General features: G+C 42.6%; 1 protein-coding gene across 1 annotated transcript in view; it reads right to left on the reverse strand.

Annotated features, from left to right (window-relative positions):
- CSPP1 (centrosome and spindle pole associated protein 1) overlaps window positions 1-19,044 on the reverse strand; it is a 108,046-nt gene extending 89,002 nt beyond the window's left edge. Inside the window, exons 1-4 of the mRNA XM_060200582.1 lie at window positions 18,974-19,044; window positions 10,159-10,290; window positions 8,358-8,466; window positions 4,849-4,948 (exon numbers count right to left, since the gene is read on the reverse strand). Coding sequence (XP_060056565.1) covers window positions 4,849-4,948; window positions 8,358-8,466; window positions 10,159-10,181 — 232 coding nt within the window. The 5' untranslated portion in view covers window positions 10,182-10,290; window positions 18,974-19,044. The remainder of the gene's footprint in view (window positions 1-4,848; window positions 4,949-8,357; window positions 8,467-10,158; window positions 10,291-18,973) is intronic.
- Window positions 19,045-20,281: the final 1,237 nt, after the last annotated feature.

Genomic DNA, 20,281 nt, shown 5'->3' on the forward strand with positions numbered 1-20,281 from the left:
CCTTGAGCTGGTCCTTCTGCTTTGCACCACTGTGCTTAACCTGCTGTGCTACCACCCGACCCCCAAATTATATATATTACAAATATTTTGATGGTAAAACACTGTATCAGAAAGAACAGATGTAAGATGTACATTTAGATTTCTGAAGTCCTTGCTCTTATGAGTTCAATTCTAAAATACTATAGTATTAAAATTTTTTCATTTCTTAACAAAATTTCCTGGACAGTGCGCTGCTTTGCCATGGGTGAGACCCAGGTTCAAGCCACTGTATTGAAGAAAACTATGGAGCAGTGGTCTCTTTCAAGCTGTCTCTCTGCTTGTCTTTTTAAAAAAAAAAAAATCAGTTATAAGGCATATAGATGAGATAGTGGACTGCAGTTTATAAATTGATTATGGATATCTCTATTTTTGGCACCTTACTACTAGTCATGACTTAAATAGTGGGAACATAAAGATGTGACATCATTGCTTTATTACATCACTAAATTATTGGTGTGGAGAGGTTAAAGCAGAAAAATATAGGGTCAGCAAAATAGCTCAGCCCAACTTTCTTTCCTTCCTTCTTTATTTTCTTTCTTTATAAGGGAAAGGCAATAAAAAGAGAGGGAGTGCATGAGAAAAGACACCACAGTACTACTCAGCTCTGCTTTGCCATGTGTGCCACCCAAGTTCAAGCTCAGCTCCTGACCACAAGAGAAAGCATCAATACAGTGGTCTCATTTACTTTCTCTCTCTCTCTCTCTCTCTCTCTCTCAGCCTCTACCTCCATCTGCTCCCCTCTTTCTGAAAAAGTCATCCCAGAGTGGTGAAGCCCCAGCAAAAAAAAAAAAAAATAGAAAAAGAAAAAAAATTAAATAGAATAATAATTGAATGACTACTGGTTCTTATAAATTCCACCTTTCTATATAAATACTGTGAGATAAAAAAGTCTTAGGAGAGCTGGACTCTCACATGCATGAGGACCTAGTGTCACAAAATAAAATAATGATCTAGGTCATTTCACATGCTTAGAATTTTAAATCATCCCACAAGGGCCTTCTCCTCATACAGAAATTCTAACTTTTTAAAATTATTTTTATTTATTGAAGACAAAGGCAGAAGTTGAGAGGCAATGGGAGATGAGAGGGAGACAGACAGACACCTGCAACTCTTGCTTCACCACCCCTGAAGTTCCCTAACCCAGATTCTTTTGCATGGAAGTGTGTGTATGTGCTTAGTCAGGTGCACCTGCCTGGCAAGGAAGGGAGTGAGGGAAAGGGAGGGAGAAGAAAGGGGGAGGAAGGGAGGAAGGGAGGGAAGGAAAAGAAGAGAGTGAGAAAGGAAGAAGTCTGCTCAGTGGTACAGAGCATGTGGAGATGTTGGTCAAGAAAAACAACTAGTCACCAAAGTTACATATCTCCAGTGACACAGGGTCACAAGGGGTGCTTTATTATGTCAAAGAGGAAGACAACAACGTGCAAGGGTGGCATCTCCCAGCATGCTTGGCTTCCCTATTTAGGAGTGACTGATAGCCTTCTGAAAAGTGGTATGTTTCCGATAACTTTTCTACAGTTTTCCAATTCTGTTTGATGGATTCATGTGGAAGAAAAGGATGAAAAATGTGATTCATTTTTATCTATAAAATATTATTACTGCTAAACCCAATTTTATTTGTCAAGAATACTATTGATTCAAATATTATTTATGATCATTTCTTTTTTCCTGGTCATCACTGAGGGTCTTACCACTCTAGGTGATCTTTTTTCCAGATAGACAGAGAATGATCACAGCACCTAAGTTTCCTTCAGTATGGTGGGAGCAGGGCTGAAATCTAGATTGTGTGCTGGTGACAATTAATTAAAACTCAAAAGTATAAAATGCCTTCCAGATTACTTACGTTTTTATTAATGTCTAGTCAGCAGAAAACACTGTTTAATTCTTCTGTCCAGTACCAACATTTTATGAAATTAGAGGTAGGTCACAGAAAATGAAGAAGCATGGAATGATTTTAAAATTCCATTCATTTTAAACTGTGCATTAGCGGTGGCATCTCTATTGTCTTAATTAGCTACAAAGCACAGTGAGACTTACTTCAGACCAGCTGTCTGCTGGTGCTCCTAGTGGCAAGTAAAGCATTAAGTGTCATTTTATGGTCATTTTAAGTGATGTCACTTCACTAAGTACAACATCAGTGACTACTAGTTAATATGTTTCAGAACTACAGCAATTAGAAATAATTGGTTTTTATAGTGGCTATAAGTCTAATAAAATATTTTAAACTACAAAAAATATAATTTTAATTAATTGAGCTTCTAAAAAAGCACTAGTAACAAACACTATATAAAACAAGGTATTACCATAAGGTAACATTATGTAAAAATAAAAAATTGTAGAAAATAGCAATGGGCTTTTTCTTTTCTCACTTTGGCCATGAAGGTTATTGCCAGGGCTTGATGTCTGCATTTCTATCACTCAGAGTGGCCTTTTTTTTTTAATTGCCACCAATTTAAAAAGGGTTATCGTTAGACCACAGCAGTAGTCACAAAGCTTCCCCCGGCAGGTGTTCCCAATGGCACGTCATGCACAGTAATGTGGGAAAGAGAAGACAGCACTAGAGCTTCCCTGTGCCGTCACAAAAATCCTCACATGGGGACAGGGCTCAAACTTGGGAATGCGCACAGCAAGGCAGCTACCCTAGGAGGTAAGCTGTTTGATCAAAACTACTGTAATTTCACACTCTAGAAACACTAAGTTTTCCAACTTGGTTTATTTAAATCTGTAATGGCTATCCAGGTTCCTTTTCTTTCTTTTTTTTTTAAAGAATTTATTTATTTATGAGAAAGATAGGCAGAGAGAGAAAGAACCAGACATCACTCTGGTACATGTGCTGCCAGGGATTGAACTAAGGACCTCACGGTTGAGAATCCAGTGCTTTATCCATGGTGCCACCTCCCGGACCACGTTCCTTTAATTTCTTACATGAATCAGTTTACCTATCCACCACTACTGCACTGACATTTGAGGGACACTGACAACTTTTCACCTTCATGTTTATTTATGTATTAACGGGACTGAGGGAATAACATTACTCTGGCACATACAATGCTGGAGAGCAAACTAGGGGCCACATGTTTGACAGTCAAATGTTAATTTATCCACTGATTCACATCCCATGAACAAAAGAAGCTGACTTTTTTCTGTTGTTGTTATCACTGAGGCTTCAGCAGTCTGGGGTGACTTTTTCAGTTAGAGACAGAGACAAAGAGGCAGAGATAAAACGAAAGGGACCACAGCATCAAAGCTTCCTTCAGTGAGGTAGGGGCTGGGCTCAAACCTGGGTTACACACACAGCAAAGTACACTATCCAAGTGAGCCATTTTACCAAGCCAGAAGTCGACATCTTGATTATATTAAATCTTAGAACCCATGAAATAGTATCTCCTTTATTTAAACTTTGAAATGTTCTCGGCAATGTTTTATATAGATCTTGCACATATTTTATTAGATTCATCCATATTTGATATTTCTAACATAATTGTAAATAATTTTCCAAATAATCTTCCCAGAAATGTTCTGCTAACATTTAGAAATACTATCGGGCTGAAGAGATAGCATAATGGTTATGCAGAAAGACTTTCATGCTAAAGGGTTCGATCCCCAGCACCACCATACGCCAGAGCTGAGCAGAGCTCGGGTATTTATTTATTTATTTAACCAGAGCACTGATGAGCTCTGGTTTATGGTGGTGTGGGGGACTGAACCTGGGACTTTAGAGCCTCAGTCTGTTTGCATAACCATTATGCTATCTACCTCCACCCATGCTCAGGTATTTATAAAAGAAAAAAAAAAAGCATCAGAAATACTATTAATTTAGGCAGCTTAGTAGCTGGTGGCCATGTCAGATTGATTACTAATTTAATAATTTGTAGGTATTTTTTGGATTTTCTACCTAAACTATGAAGTATTCTATAAGTAAAGATACTTTCATTTACTCCTTTCCAAACTTATTACATCATATCTTGCTATACTGCACTGCGAAGTTCTAGTACAACACTAAAATTGAGTGCTCGTATGGCATAGAATTAGTCAAGTTATAGATGATTTATTAATCACTCAGTGTGAATCCAAAATAATGTGTTGCAGCTGGTGTAATAACTCAACTCACTAAGCAAATCACTTTCAAACCTGAGATCTTGGTTTGAGCCTGCTTTGCCACATATCCTGGAGTGGTTCTTGTTCATTTGCTCTGTCTCTCTCTGTCTCTCTGTTTGTCTGTCTCTCTCTCGTTACATCTCATATGAAACTAGATTCAGTGCCCAGCACCACCATAACCTAGCTAAGCAGTACTGCAGTGTCTTTCTCTCTGTGTATCTTTCTCTCTTGTCTCTTTTTCTGAGGAACTCCTGCTTGAAAATTAAACACCTTATAAACTGTATTTCCTCTCAGGCTGCTCCACATGTAGCATCTCAAAAATCAAAACAAAACCAAAAAAAAGTCACAAAGATTCCAAAAGGAATATATATTTTTTAATTTGTTTTTTCCTCCTTTCGTTGCCCTTGTTGTTTTATTCTTGTTGCAGTTATTGTTGTTATTGATGTTGTCGTTGTTGGATAGGACAGAGAGAAATGGAGAGAGGTGTGGAAGAGAAAGACAGACACCGGCAGACCTGCTTCACCACCTGTGAAGTGACCCCCGGCAGGTAGGGAGCCAGGGGCTCGAATCCAGATCCTTACGTGGGTCCTTGCGCTTCGGCATCATGGTACTTAACCCGCTGCACTACCACCCGACCCCCAAATATTTTTTTTGAGACAACACTGCTTCACAACATTCTGTTAAGAATATCTTAACTTAGCACAACTAATGACATACCTAAGGAACCCCTGGTTTGCTGACTGTTGGGTGGGATATTTTCCTTAGCCATGGAAATCAGTATTTTACTGCTTTCGGAAAGTTTCTCAGATGCCTTTCCCTGAAAGAGACATATTATTTATCAAAAAAAAAAAAGGAGAAAATACAAAGTACAGAACTTATCAGTATTTTTATTTGACAACTAGACAAAATTATCATCACAGCATGTAACATTTACAACATTTGAAAAAGCAATAAATGTATTTAATACTATAATAAATATTCTGATATTTAGTTCATTATCAACCAATACTCAGTTTCTCTACCAGGTATCATCTCAGGGAGAGAAATACATAGGTTAAAAAAAAATACAGTAAAATCTCTGTCATGGGACAAGGGGGCTGTGCGCACAGAAGAGCAAATACAAGGATCAAGGTTCAAGCCCCTAGTACCGTCCTACAATAAGTAAACTTCACAAGCAGTGAAGCAGTGCTGCAGGTGTCTATCCTCTCCCTTGCCCCCAAATTTCATTCTGTATCTATCTATCAACCACAAAAAAGGGGGGGGGATGAGTTGAGGGGTAACAGGCACCAGAAGTGGTGGATGCGGGCAGGCTCCCAGCAATAACCCTCATGGCTGGGAGTCGGGTGGTAGTGCAGTAGGTTAATCGCATGTGGTGCAAAGTGCAAGGACTGGCATAATGATCCCGGTTCAAGGCCCTGGCTCCCCACCTGCAGGGAGGTCACTTCACAAGCTCCCCCTCTGCCTTCCCCTCCTCTTTTAATTTCTCTCTGTCCTAATAACTCTCATGGCAGCTAAAATAAATAAATAAATAAATATAAAAATAGAAGTAAAAACAAAAAAGCTCTGTCAATACAAAACTAAAAAACTAGACTGGGTGGTGGTGCATCTGGTTGAGTGCAATGCTAAAGGACCCAGGTTCGAGACTGCAGGGGGAATCTTCATGAGTGGTAAAGCAGAGCTGCAGGTGTCTCTCTGTCTCTCTCCCTCTCTATCACCTCCCTCCCTCTTGATTTCTGGCTATCTCTATCTTATTAAAGATAATTTTAAAAAACTTTTTTAAAAAAGAAGTAATTTAATAATAATAAACTAAGACACTACTGAGGAGACAAATAATAAACATAATGTGTAATTAGATTATATAATATCTAAAAAGTGATAGGTAAAGACTATGGAAAAAAACACAAGTGTGGGGAGATATAGGGGGTGGTACACCCACGTTACCATGCTACCATGCACAAAGACCCAGGGTTGGGCACCCATTCCCCACATGCAGGGGAGAAGCATTACAAGTGGCCAAGCAAGTCTGCAGGTGTCTCTCATTCCCTCTCTATCTCCCCATCTGTCCTTAATTTCCCTCCGTCCTATCAAATAAAATAAAATAGGTAAAGGGAGACACTACAGCATCTCATTGAGCATGTGCTAGTTGAATTAAGATTGAAAGATATTTATGTACTTCTCAGTATCAACAACAAGCAAAAAGCTATATTGAAAGCTATGTAGTAACACTTTCAAAGCACTTAACATTAAGTACTAGAAAGTGGATGTAAATGTATCTGTCCTCCCTATAAAAATAATTCTGGACATATTTATAATAAGAACATATCTCAAAAAGATTGTGATTGCCTTCATGTTGTAGTTCCCATGCCTGTACGGGGGGCCTGATGCAGAAGCATACTGTCTACGTTGTGAATGTAAATATTAGGAAAGGAGCTCTGTTATGATCAAGGTTACTATTAAAATTTATCTCTCCAAAAACAAAACAAAACAAAAAGAAAGTGGTAACGAGCTCAGGTTCCAATCCTGAAGTCACACAACATATACCTGGACATATTACTCAATGTCTTTGAGTCTCACTTTCTGATCTGCAAAACAAAAACAAAAATCCTACCTCCTTCACAGGGACATCATAATTAAGTGAGATAATTGATGTAAAGCCTTTGGCACAACTGATTCACAGAATTACAATAGGGGAGTCAGGCAGTAGCGCAGCGGGTTAAATGCACATGGCACAAAGTGTTAGGACCGGCATAAGGATCAGGGTTCCAGCTGCTGGCTCCCCACCTGCAGGGGGTTCGCTTCACGGGCGGTGAAGCAGATCTGTAAGTGTCTATCTTTCTCTCCCCCTCTCTCCATTTCTCTCTATCCTATCCAATAACGACGACATCAATAACAACAATAACTACAACAACAATAAAAACAACAAGGGCAACTAAAGGGAAAAATATAATTTTTTTTTTTAATTACAATAGGAAGGCAACCTTGAATGATGGTTAAGAGACTAAGCACTGCAGTAAGACTGCCAGAAATCAAACCCTGGTTGATACAGCTGGTCCTAAGTGACCTACACATTCATCTACAACTCTGACCAGTGGGTACTGTGGAAATATGCGTACAGCGGACATGGAGGTCACGGCACAGCAGAAAGTGGCAGCAAAGCACTCAGCTTCAAGCATCTCATCTCCCATCACCTCTCAGTGTCAGTCTCACTGCCCCAATCTTTCATCTGTTTTTTACTTAGTTATGTCCTCTGTTTTTATTATAGCACACTACTGAGTTAACATTTTAAATGCACTTAAAATGTTATCAATGATGCAAAGGTGGTGGTGGTAAATGCATCTCCAGTATAGTGTATTATGCTGGAAATACCAGTAAGGGCCACTTCCTCTTTTAGTGACAAGTTCATTTATCCATTGGGTTTCAGGAACAGAAACTGGACACTAGGTGAGGACTACCTAAAATTCTATCACCTTACTCTCATTACTCAACGCCTAGGCCTCCCTTTGCTCATTTGGAAAATGACAATAACTGTTTTTACTTAAAAAATTTATGTGAGATATAAATAGAAATGGTATCTCTTAAAACCATGCCTCATTAATAGTTGTTGCACAGAAATGTTAACTTTGTAAGAAAAACTCCTATATAATCGCGATGCTCATCTCAACAAAGATGCCTAGTGAGCCAACACTGTCTATAAGAAACCAATGTATACGACTACTCTCAGCATGATGAACCATGAGACACAGATTAAACCACATCCTATATCTTCCTATTAGCATACACATGCTGAGCTTTTGACAGAAGATGCCAATGTGTCTTGATTATTATGTCGTACCTTGGCCCTAGCACAATGCTTAAACCAGTCTTAGTAAATATTAGCTAAGTGGATGAAGCGGTTTTTTTACCAGAACTAGAAAGCTTTAATCTCCTTGTATCAGACACTACTTTCAGAAATACTATGAAGTAAAAATGTATGCACTGGAAGACAAATGAACAAAATAAAAGAAACCCAGTGAACTTTTGTAGATTTCCAAAAATGTCCAATAAATTGATTCAACTGAACTTTTTCAGACAGAATGAGAAACCCAGTCAAGAATCTCAGAGTTAGAATAATTACATGTCCTAAGCAAAGTACAATACAGAATATTATTACTCGTATAATAGGATAAGGCGAATCTTCAAATACAATTTAATAAAATGTCTTAGGGGGGAAAAATGATTAATTCTACCTTCATTTCCATGTAAGGTGGATCACGTTCCAATTCTGCTTTGTCTCTGGCCAATTTAGCTTTTTGCTCTTCAATAAATTCATCCAAATTATCAGCCATTTTGCAGATTCTAGACAAAAAAAAAACAAAACAGTAAAATGAGAACAGTTATATTACTGTATGTTTCAGCTAATTATTAACATGCAGGTTTAGTCCACATTTAGTATACATTACCAAATTCAGAATTTCAAACAAGTTTTAATAGAACATACCAGGCTGCTGCTTCTCCCCACCCACATCTCCCCAAAGAAACCTGGACTGCACCTCAATATATGTGAAAAGAAATTAAAAACCATCCCTACACACATAGACACCAAAAACAAAGCCTAAAAGTTGAAGTAAAAGCACTTTTTTTGGGAGTTGGGCGGTAGTGCAGTGGGTTAAGTGCAGGTGGCGCAAAGCGCAAGGACCGGCGTAAGGATCCCACTTTGAGCCCCCGGCTCCCCACCTGCAGGGAAGTCGCTTCACAGGCGGTGAAGCAGGTCTGCAGGTGTCTATCTTTCTCTCCCCCTCTGTCTTCCCCTCCTCTCTCCATTTCTCTGTCCTATCTAACAACAATGACATCAGTAACAACAATAATATCTACTACAACAAGGGCAACAAAAGGGAAAATAAATAATTTTTTTTTTTTAAAAAAAGCACTTTTTTTTTTTTCCGGTGAGGGGTTCTGGAACTGTTTGGCCTTGGAGGAAGTGGACCAAGTGCAGTGCAGACTTTACCACACACAAGGGCCGAGGCTTGAGTCCCAGGCCACCACCTGAGAGATCCTGCACCAGGGAAAGCTCCATAAGCACAGGAACAGTCTCTCCTACCTCTCTCTCCCTCTTCCTGTCTTGATACAAATGAATGAATCAAAAGTCTTCCAGTAGCAAATTCATGTTAGCATACAGCAATAGCTAACCTTAACCTTGGGGAAAAAATAATAATAAATAAGCACAAACAATAAGGGAACTTTCAAGTTTAGAAAACAGAACAAGGGGCTGGGCAGTAGCGCAGCAGGTGAAGCGCACATGGTGCAAAGTGCAGGGACCGGCGTAAGGATCCCAGTACGAGCCCCCGGCTTCCCACCTGCAGGGGAGTCACTTCACAGGTGGTGAGGCAGGTCTGCAGGTGTCTATCTTTCTCTCCTCCCCTCTGGCTTCCCCTCCTCTCTCCATTTTTCTCTGTCCTATCCAACAACAATGGCTGTAACAGTAACAACTACTACAAGGGCAACAACAAAGGCAACAAAATAGGGGAAATAGCCTGCAATTACAGCAGGTTTGCAGTGCTGGCACTGAGCCCCAGTGATAACCCTAGAGGCAAAAAAAAAGAAAGAAAACAGAAAGAACAGAGAACAGACTGTGCCCTCTACCCACTCCCTCCTAAAAATGGCTCATCCTTTGTGCACACAGGTTCATCCTCCCAGTTTTTGTTTTTGTTTTCTGGGTTTTTTTTTTAATATCTTTATTATTTTCTGGATAGAGACAGCCAGAGATCAAGAGGGAAGGGGGATATAGAGAGGGAGAGCGACAGAGACACCTGCAGTCCTGCTTCACCACTCACAAAGCTTTCCCCGGACAGGTGGGGACTGGGGGCTCAAACTTGAGTCCTCGCACACTGTAACATGTGCGCTCAACCAGGTGCCCCCAAAAGTTCATTCTCTCCTTGCATGTACACATAATTTTCTATTATTTAGAGAAATTACATATATCATGACCCTTTACCCCTATAGACTTCAGTGTATATTACTAATTGATATCTGAAGCTAGAGATAGCTCACCCAGTAGAATGCACGCCTTCCATGCATGAGACTCTTGAGTTCAAGCCCTAGCACAACATGGGGGCACCACGGACAGGCTTAGTGGAGTTCCACAAATAGAGTAGTACTTGGATGTTTTTATTTTCTCTCTCTCTAAAAGAAGAAACAAAGAATGACATATTAGACCAAGGAGAATACTCAGTGATAGCAGGGTAACTATTTGAGGTCCCGAATTTATTTTGATGTCCACATGAAACAGAGAAGTATATCATTCTCTTAAATAGCTTCAGTAATTATCAGTAACCTTGCTTAAATATGACCTAATGTCCAAATTCCATCTTGTCACTATGTCTACAACACAGATCTCCTGCTCTCCAGCTCAAGCCCCAGTCTAGGTCAGGTATTACATTTCATTGCTGTCTCTTTAGCCATCTCTAATTCAGAACATTTTCACTTTTCTTTGTTATACTGATGTTGTATTGAAAGGACATCCGATGTTGGCTGAGGAAGATAGCATTAACTGTGATACAAAAGACTTTCATGCCCAAGGCTCTAAAGATCCACATTCAATCCCCTCATCACTATCATAAGCCAAAGCCATGCAATGCTCTGGTCTCTCTGTATTTCCTCTCTGTATCTCTCTCTCTTTTAATTTCCTTATCTTTATTGAGTAGAGCTATATCAGAAATCAAGAGGGGAGTGGGAGACAGAGAAGGAGTGACAGAAAGACACCTGCAACACTGCTTCACCACTCACAAAGCTTTCCCTCTGCGGGGACTCAAACCTAGGTCCTTATGCATTGTAACATGTGTGTTCAACTAGGTGTGTGCCATCACTCAGCCCTTTTATCTGTCTCTCTCTCCTTAAAAAAATAATACTTTTTTTTTTTGCCTCCAAGGTAGTCGCTGGGGCTCAATGCCAGCAGAATGAATCCACTGCTCCTGATGGCCACGTTGTTGCTGCTGCTGCTGTTGTTGGATAGGACAGAGAGAAATCCAGAGTAGGGGGAGACAGAGAGGGAGAGACAGACACCTACAGACCTGCTTCACCACTTGATGAAGCGACCAGGGGCTCGAACCAAAATCCTTGCGCTTCACATCATGTGTGCTTAACCAGGTCCCATAAAATACTTTTAAAGTACTAATTCTGGGTTTGTGCATTCTCAGAAGCAAAACCAGTAACAGACACACAAAGTCCATTTGCATATATGTGTATATGTGTACACCTATCACTTATCACTGGGGCTCGGTGCCTGTATGATGGTGAATCCATGGCTCCTACAAGCCATTTCTTCTGTTTTTTTCTTTTTTAAATTTTTTTTTACATTTATTTATTTTCTCTTTTGTTGCCCTTGTTGTTTATCATTGTTGTTATTGTTGGATAGGACTGAGAGAAATGGAGAGAGGAGGGGAGAAAGACAGACACCTGCAGACCTGCTTCACCACCTGTGACGCGACTCCCCTGCAGGTGGGGAGCCAGGGGCTCGAACCTGGATTCTTATGCTGGTCCTTGCGCTTTGTGCCACCTGTGCTTAACCCGCTGAACTACGCCCAACTCCCTTTTCTTTTTAAGAGAAACGGAGAGAAGATGGCAGAGGAGAGACACCTGCAGTACCTGGTTCTTGCACATAGTGTGTACTTAGCCAGGGGTGCCACCGACTAGCCCCAGATTTCTTTAATTACTAAGATAGAAAGTAAGAAACAGGAAGAGATAGATAGAAAAAGAGAGGAGAGACACCACAGCACTACTCCACCACCCAGGAACACCACCCTTGCACAGGTGTCCTATGTGGTGGCCAGGGGCTCAAATCTGGGTCCTCACACATGGGATAACCTACCAGGTGAGCCTCTCCCAAGCCCAGAAATAACATTTTCTTACCACTTGGTCATGACATTATCTGACTTCTACCCGACTGCTCCTTGTAACCACTAAGCTGTCTTTTGGAAGAGACTGTAAGACCATCGAATAGCTTTTCCTTTCTAATGTTACTTGGGTGGTCTTACTTTTGAAGACTCATTTCCTAGGGACAGAAACTAGAGCAACACTCCATCCAGTACACGCACCCAAGGACTGAAGTAGGAGCCTCAAGTAGGCAAGTCTCGTGCTCTGGCAGCTGACTTCTTCCCCTCTTTCTCTCTCTCTCAACTTTATTTTATTTTATAGAACAGAAAATGAAAGGGCGAGAGGGATGGAGACAGAGACACCTGCATCACTGTTTCGCCACTTGTGAAGCTTTCCCCTGCCGGTAGGGATACAGGGGCGCGGGGATGTGGGCTCGAACACAAGTCCTTGTGCACTTAATGAAGTGCACCGCTACCCAGCCCCTCGGCTGAATTATTTCCCATGTTACCAGACTATCAAGCATCTTCTTTTGATTGAAATTTTATAGAATTAGTACGAACTGATGAGACTTGAAACAATCTTGGACTCTGGAAGGCTGCAAATGCTAATTTTCTAACTCTATTCTGCATGTTTATTTACCATCTGGCATTCATCATTCTCTGAAGTCTCTGCTTCATCTGCATTTTTTACTTATTTTCAGGATGAACTTAAGAATACTTTACAATAAGCCTTGAAATTGTTTTCAAATTTATAGCCTGTTTTCTGCCTCCGGTTTTTCCTATCAGCTGAGAGAAGGGATGTTTGACAGCTTGTTGCTTGGACAACATTCATAATGTTTTCTGTTTGAATATGATCAAGGAATGTTTCTGGTTTTCCCTTGAGCCATTAAGGCCTTGTCTGCTGTTGATGTTCTACGTAAATGTTTACTTCAACAGAATACCAAACCTAAGCAATAGTACCGGTCAGTTTCCAGCTACACCAATGCCATCTTCTACACATCATAGCCACTTTTTTTTTTTAACCAAAGTACTACTTAAGTCTGGTTTGTGGTGGTGCTTGCGATTGAACTCGGAACTTTTGGTACCTCAGATATAAAAGTCTTTTTCTATAACCTCTGTGCTATCTCCCCAGTCCTAGCCACTTCTTAATCCCAAAAGTGGTAACTCAAATAAAACTACAAAACTGTTCAAGAATTCAAAAGGGAAAAAGTATATACAGACATATGTACATACATACATACACACACACACATCAGGGAGATAGAAAGGTAGATGGTTGAACAGAGATCTCTGGTTGGCCACATGCCTTGCCATTTGCATAGCACAACTGAGTTCCAGTACTACACGAGTACCACAGCACCTGGGGAAGCTACAGTACCTCTCTAAGTTGGCCCAAGAGCAATGAAACCACACGAGACTGGACACTGCAAAAATACAATTAAATTACAGGAAAAAAAACCTTAGTAGAAAATGGAATTTTTTTATTGCCACCAGGGTCATCGCTACGGATGGATGCCAACACTAAAAATCCACTGCTCCCTGTGGCCATCTCCTTTCTGTTTTTCTTTCTTTTTTCTAACTTTTACTAGACAGGACAGAGAGAAATCGAGAGAGGATGGAAAGACAGAGGGAAAGACATCTGAAGACCTGCTTCACTGCTTGCAAATTGGACCCCCTACAAGTGGGGAGTGGGGGCTCAAACCCAGGTCCTTACATGTACTGTGTATGCTTAACCGAATGCACCATTACCCAGCCCCTGTGAATAGAATTTTTAATTTTTTTTTTCTCGTTTTGTTTTCTTCCTTTCTTTTTAAACCAGAGTACTGCTCAATTCTCACTTATGGGGGTGCTATGGGTTGAACCTAGGACCTTTGCTGCCTCAGGCATGAAAAGTCTTTTTACATAACCACTATGCTCTCTCTCCAGCCAATAGTTTTCAAATTATTTTTGGGGTGGTCTGGGAGGTGGCACAGTGGATAAAGCATTGGACCCTCAAGCATGAGGTCCTGAGTTCAACCCCGGCAGCACATGTACCAGGGTGATGTCTGGTTCTTTCTCTCCTCCTATCTTTCTCATTAGTAAATAAGTAAAATCTTTTTTAAAAAATTATTTTGGGGGGCTGCAAAGGATCAAACCCAAGACCTCACACATGAGGACTATGCACTCTATCGTTGAACTACACCACTGGCCTCCAATGTAAAATTTTACCTTTCTTCACCATACACTGTAAATTACCTACAGTCTTTCTGAGATTCTAGTGTCAGGCTTGTTTGTTTTGGTGTGTGTGTGTGTTCCCCCACCCCCAGAGTTGAATTTATAGTAAGCGGATATAAACAGTTCAGGAAGTTTAACTGAAAGGCCTGATTTGAAACCCAACTCCATTAACTGCCTTCAGTGAATGACCTCCGTATGCTCCTTAAACTTTCTCTGTCAGTTACTATGAAGAAAAGCAAATGTTGCACATAAAAATCCAAGGCCCATGGCAGAAGGTAGAAAGCACAAGTTATGCAAAGTGACTCTCATGCCTGAGGCTCCAAAGCCCCAGGGGTTCAATCCCCTGTACCACCATAAGCCAGAGCTGAGCAGTGCTCTGGCAAAAATAAATTAAAAAAAAAAATGAAGGCCCACCTGATATAGCCTACCTTCCCCTTCTCTCTGAACTTCTACCTGTAGCCAAGATAAATAAAAACATTAAAAAAAAAAAAGAAAAAAAGAGACCAGGGGCCAGGTGGTGGCACTCCTGGGTAAGCACACACATTACAGTGCACAAGGATGTAGGTTCAAGCCCCTGGCCCCCACCTGCAGGGGGATAGCTTCACAAGTGGTGAAGTAGGGCTTCAGGTGTCTCTCTGTCTCTCTTCCTGTCTCCCTCTCCCCTCTCAATTTCTGTCTCTACTCAGTAATAAGTAAATAAAAATATTTTTTAAAAAGAGAAAGAAATCAGGTGGGCAACAAATGCACAAATATTCCATCCTTACCTAGGGACTTAACTAAAATCTTTGTTATTAAAAAAAAAGAGAGAGAGAGAGAGAAACCAGTAAATCACAGTAATTTTATTAATTCTTATGTAATCACAGTATTTGTATAAACGAGTATAATACAGAACTTACCTACTTTTTAGCAAAACACAAAATATTTTTTAAAGATTTTATTTGTATTTATTAACACGAAATGGGGGGGGGGGGCGCAGGATGAACCAGAGCATCTCTGGCATGTGGAATACCAGGGATTGAACTTAGGACCTCATGCCTCCAAGTTCAATGTTCTACTCACCGTCGTCGTAGCACCTCCTGCCCCCTCCTCCCCTCTCCGGCACCAAGTTTGCCCCTGCATGATGAACCCGCTGCTCCCGAAGCCATTCTTCTCCCGCTCCCCACTTCATTATTTTCTTACTTTTTTCTTTTTGGTAGAAATTGAGAGAGAAGGGGAGAGGGGAGAGGGGGAGGGGAGAGAAACCTGCAGCACTGCTCACTGCTCAGGAAGTTTCTCCCTACCACGCCCCTACAGGGGAGGGGACCAAGGGCCCGAAGCCAGGTCCTTGCTGACGGCAGTGTGCGCTATACCAGCTGTGCCACCGCCTGGTCCCTAACCTATTTTTTAAAAGCCTCCAGTCATATCATAACCCAGATTTGAGCCTGCTCCTGTACTGGAGGAAGCTTCAGTCTATGGTATCTTTCCTTTTCTACCTGACTCTTTGTATCTGAAATGTTACTTTCAGTGTGATCCAAGAGGTGGTGCAGTGAATAAAATACTGGACATCCAAGTATGAAGTCCCAAGTTTGATCCCCAGTGACATGTGCCAGACTGATGCTCTGGTTCTCTCTCATCTCCCTCAATTAAAAATAAGTTGCAGGGGACAAGGTCATGGTGCACCTGGTTGAGCGCGCACATGTTACGATGCTTAAGGGCCCGGGTTCAAGGCTCCAGCCCCAACCTTCAAAGGGAAATCTTCACCAGTGGTGAAGCAGGGCTACGAGTGTCTCTCTCTTTTCCTTTCTATCTCCCCCACCCTTCTCAATTTCTCTGTCTCTATCTGATAATAAATAAATAAATATATTTGTAAAAGAGATTAAATAATTAAAATAATAGTAATTTCTTTCGTCAAGCCAGAAAGATAGCATAATGGCTAAAAACACTTTCTTTTTAAAATAATCTTTTAAAATATTTATCATTAACTTGATAGGACAGAGAGAAGTTGAGAGGAGAAGGAGAGGTAGAACAAGAGGGAAGGAGGGGTGGGGGGAAGAAGGGAGGGGCCTGCAGCACTGCTTCAACAGTCCTGAAGCTTCCCCTCTGCAGGTGAAGACCAGGGGTTTGAACCTGAGTCCTTGTTAATGGTAACTGTGATAAGCTGAGTTAGCCACCACCAGAAAACCCTACAAAAAAGACTTTCATACCTAAGGCTTCAAGGTCACAGGCTGAATCGCCAGCACCACCACAAGCCAGAGCCCAGAAGTGCTCTGGTAAAAAATAAAAATAGTAATTCAGTCTTGGGGCCTGATGGTGACTTACCAGGTAGAGTGCACAGGTTACTAGGCGCTAGGACACAGTTTCAAAGACCCAGTCTCCGCCTGCAGAGAGAAACTTCACTACCCATGGAGCTGCTGGTATCTTAACTGTCTCTGTGTCGCTGTCTATTAGAAAAAAAAAAAATACACACACACACACACACACACACACACACACACACACGGAGCTGGGCAGTGACGCAGCGGGTTAAGTGCACAGGGCGGAAAGCGCAAAGACTGGCATCAGATCCTGGCTGGAGCCCTCGGCTTCCCACCTGTAGGGGAGTCACTTCACAGGCAGTGAAGCAGGTCTGCAGGTGTCTATCTTTCTCTGCCCTTCTCTGTCTTCCCCTGCTCTCTCCATTTCTCTTTGTCCTATCCAACATCATCAATAACAACAATAATAAGGATAAACAACAAGGGCAACAAAAAATAAATAGAAAAGAAAAACATAAATAAAAATGCCACCAGGAGCGGGAGTCCTCACACAGGCACCACTCCTCAGTGATGACCCTGGTGGGGGAGGGAGGTCTATTCTTCCTGAAAATCCAAGCTTAACTTTTAGAAATCTCTTTATTGGAAAAAAAAAAAAAAATAGTGGTTTATAAGGCAGTTATTAAAGTTTCTCTTTTTAAATTTTTTTTATATTTATTTATTCCCTTTTGTTGCTCTTGTTTTATTGTTGTAGTTATTGATGTCGTCGTTGTTGGCTAGGACAGAAAGAAATGGAGAGAGGAGGGGAAGACAGAGAGGGGGAGAGAAAGATAGACACCTGCAGACCTGCACTACCCCACTTTCCTTAAACTTCTTAGTCCTATATTCCTGAAAGCTATCCTCTCTAAGAAGCTCTGGTGATAACAGAACAAGAAATCTGTACTTTAGCTTTCAGGCTCAGGCAAAAATTACTAATGTCAAGGGCCCCTTGGAACATACCTAAATTAGACTTCCTAGCATCTTCCCACATGAAGACCCCTAATTTCATCTGCTCTATTCCTACCTTTGGGTTCCTGCTTATTAATCATTTTGTCTTGCTTTATATCTTACAACCTTTTAGCCACCAAGTTGCAGATGCTACCATGATGCCAACCTGACCTCCCTGTGCAGACGGCCCCACCTCCCCAGAGCCCCGCCCCACTAGGGAAAGGCAGAAACAGGCTGGCGATATGGATCCACCTGCCAACACCCATGTCCGTGTAACACCCATGTGCAGAAGCAGTTACAGAAGCCAGACCTTCCACCTTCTGCATCCCATAAAGAATCCTGGTCCCTAGTCCCAGAGGGAGAGAGAACAGGGAACCTTCCAGTGGAGGGGACAGGGCACGGGACTCTGGTGGTGGGAATTGTACCCCTGTTATCTTACAATCTTGTTAATCATTACCAAATCACTAATTTAAAAGATTAAAGACAGGTAATATCATAGTAAAAGAAAAAGAAAAGGGAGTCGGGCGGTAGCGCAGCGGATTAAGCGCATGTGGTGCGAAGTGCAAGGACCAGGCATCAAGATCCCGGTTCGAATCCCTGCAGGGGAGTCGCTTCACAGGCGGTGAAGCCGGTCTGCTGGTGTCTATCTTTCTCTCCTCCTCTCTGTCTTCCCCTCCTCTCTCCATTTCTCTCTGTCCTATCCAACAACCACATCAATAACAACAACAATAATAACTACAGCAATAAAAAAACAAAGGCAACCAAAAGAAAAATAAATATTTAAAAAACTTTTAAATATTAAGAAAAAGAAAAAAGGTCAAATAAATATTTTTAAAAATCAAATATATTTAAAAAAAAAAAGAAAAAGAAAAAAAGAACACACACACACAAGTTCCCTCCGCGAGTGCTTCCTGAAAACTTTGATTCAAACGTCGGATTAACAATCCCCCAAATCAAGACAGTTCAAGAGGTTCAAACTCGGCGGAGAGGGAAAAAGCCGAGGGGGGGACTGGGAGAGGAGGATGGGAGATGCGATCAGAAAAAAGCTTCCGCTTCAGCGGGCAGCGGCGAGGAAAACAAGCCGCATTTGCAGAGCCAGAGGCGGGGAGCGGCGCGGGTTAATCAGCAGCCGGCGCCCTGGGTGGCCGCCCCCGCGGGAAGCGTCACCGCGTTGTCAGGCAACCGGGTCCCCAGGGCTCCGCGGGCCGTCCCGACCCCGTAACCACGGCAACTCGGAGACCCCCCTCCCCTCCGGCCCCCGCCAGCCACAGCGAGCCCCCACTTCCACGGCAACCGAGCACGCAAGTGAAACTCCACCCGGGACCCCAGATTCCCGCCGACCACACCCGCCCCCAGCCCGGCGGACACAAGGCTCCGCCCAGACCCGCGGACCCGCCCCCCGCTCACCGGGCGCCGCCGCACGGTCCCCCCAGTCTCTCTGCCGCCACCACCACCCCCATCAACACACAGCTGTGCGCCAACCCGGGAACCCCCCCCCCGCCACCCCAACTCCGCCACACCCTGTCCGCTCCACTCCCCACCCCACCGTGGCCTGCGAGCGCTTACTCTGCAGCGCCGGCTCGCGTCGCGGGAGCCAGCCCTCCACGGCGCACAGAAGCGGCCGCCGCGGCTCCCCCCGCAGCCCGTGTGACAAGTTACAGCCCGGACTCCGCCTCTTAGGCCCAGCCCTCCGCCCCGCCCCACGCCAACCGCCGAGCGCGGCTCCGCCTCCAATGAGGGCGAAGGAGGGGGGAAACCCAGAGGCCACTCGGCCCACAGCGCCCCCTGCCTTCGCGGAGGCCGCACAGCCGCTGGGCGGTTCACATGGCTCCCCAACACAGGGCTGCATTCTGCACCACCTTGGTCTCCTTCTTACTGGTCCTGGAAGCGGCTTAATCCTGGGAATGCCTTTCCAGCCAAAATTCCAGCCCCGCTGTGTTGGGAGCCAAATCAACCTGGAAAGACAAAAAAAAAAAAAAAAAAGTGGGTATCACTGAAAGAAACTATTGACATTGTGGTCCAGGAGGTGGTGCAGTGGCTAAGGCACTAACTAGACTGTCAAGCATGAGGTCCTGAGTTTGATACCTGGCAGCACATGTACCAGAGTGATGGCTGGTTCTTTCTCTCCTATCTTTCTCATGAATAAATAAATAAATTCTTTAAAATAAGAAACTATTGACATATCTCCCCCCCTACTTTTTTTTTTAACTGAAGGAGTTAATGCTTTACAGAGCTATCATTGACATAGTAGGCCTCCAGAGATTTCTTCCTATCTTCCGTCCCCAGAGCCCTTTGCTTTGGTGCAATGCACCATGTCCAGTCCACGTTTCACTTTCAGCTCTCCCTCCCCAAAGTCCTTTGCTGGCATAGTTTTTCTTTCCAAGGCATCACTGCTGTCCCCAAATTCTGATTAACATTTTGACTTGTGCTTCTGCTATCAATTTCAGCATATTATTCACTTCACCCCAGTATTGAATGGCTGTATGCTACCACTAAAAAAAAGGCTCTGTAGCTTCCCAGGAATGTAGAACTAAGGGTCCAGTCCTTTGTCCTGAATTACTTTGTGTTTTAGGTCATTTAACACTGGTCTAAAAAATTAGAAAACTTAAGGATAGAGCGCGCACATAGAAATGTACAAGACTTGCCACACCCACACCCACAAAGTCCAATATCACACTCAAGATATCCCTCTACCCATCACTCCATTTATTTAAAGAACCCGGAAAAGGTTGAGTACAGACCAGATTATGGAGTTATGATGATTCCCGAGGGGAAAAGAGGAGCAAAGATAGATTGTCCAGAATTTAGACACTTCCACCTGCTCTGCGTATCAGAGTGATACCCTGGTTTTTTGCTTTCCCATAATGACTTTTT

The sequence above is a fragment of the Erinaceus europaeus genome, chromosome 1, assembly GCF_950295315.1.
Source record: "Erinaceus europaeus chromosome 1, mEriEur2.1, whole genome shotgun sequence".
NCBI classification, from domain to species: domain Eukaryota; kingdom Metazoa; phylum Chordata; class Mammalia; order Eulipotyphla; family Erinaceidae; genus Erinaceus; species Erinaceus europaeus.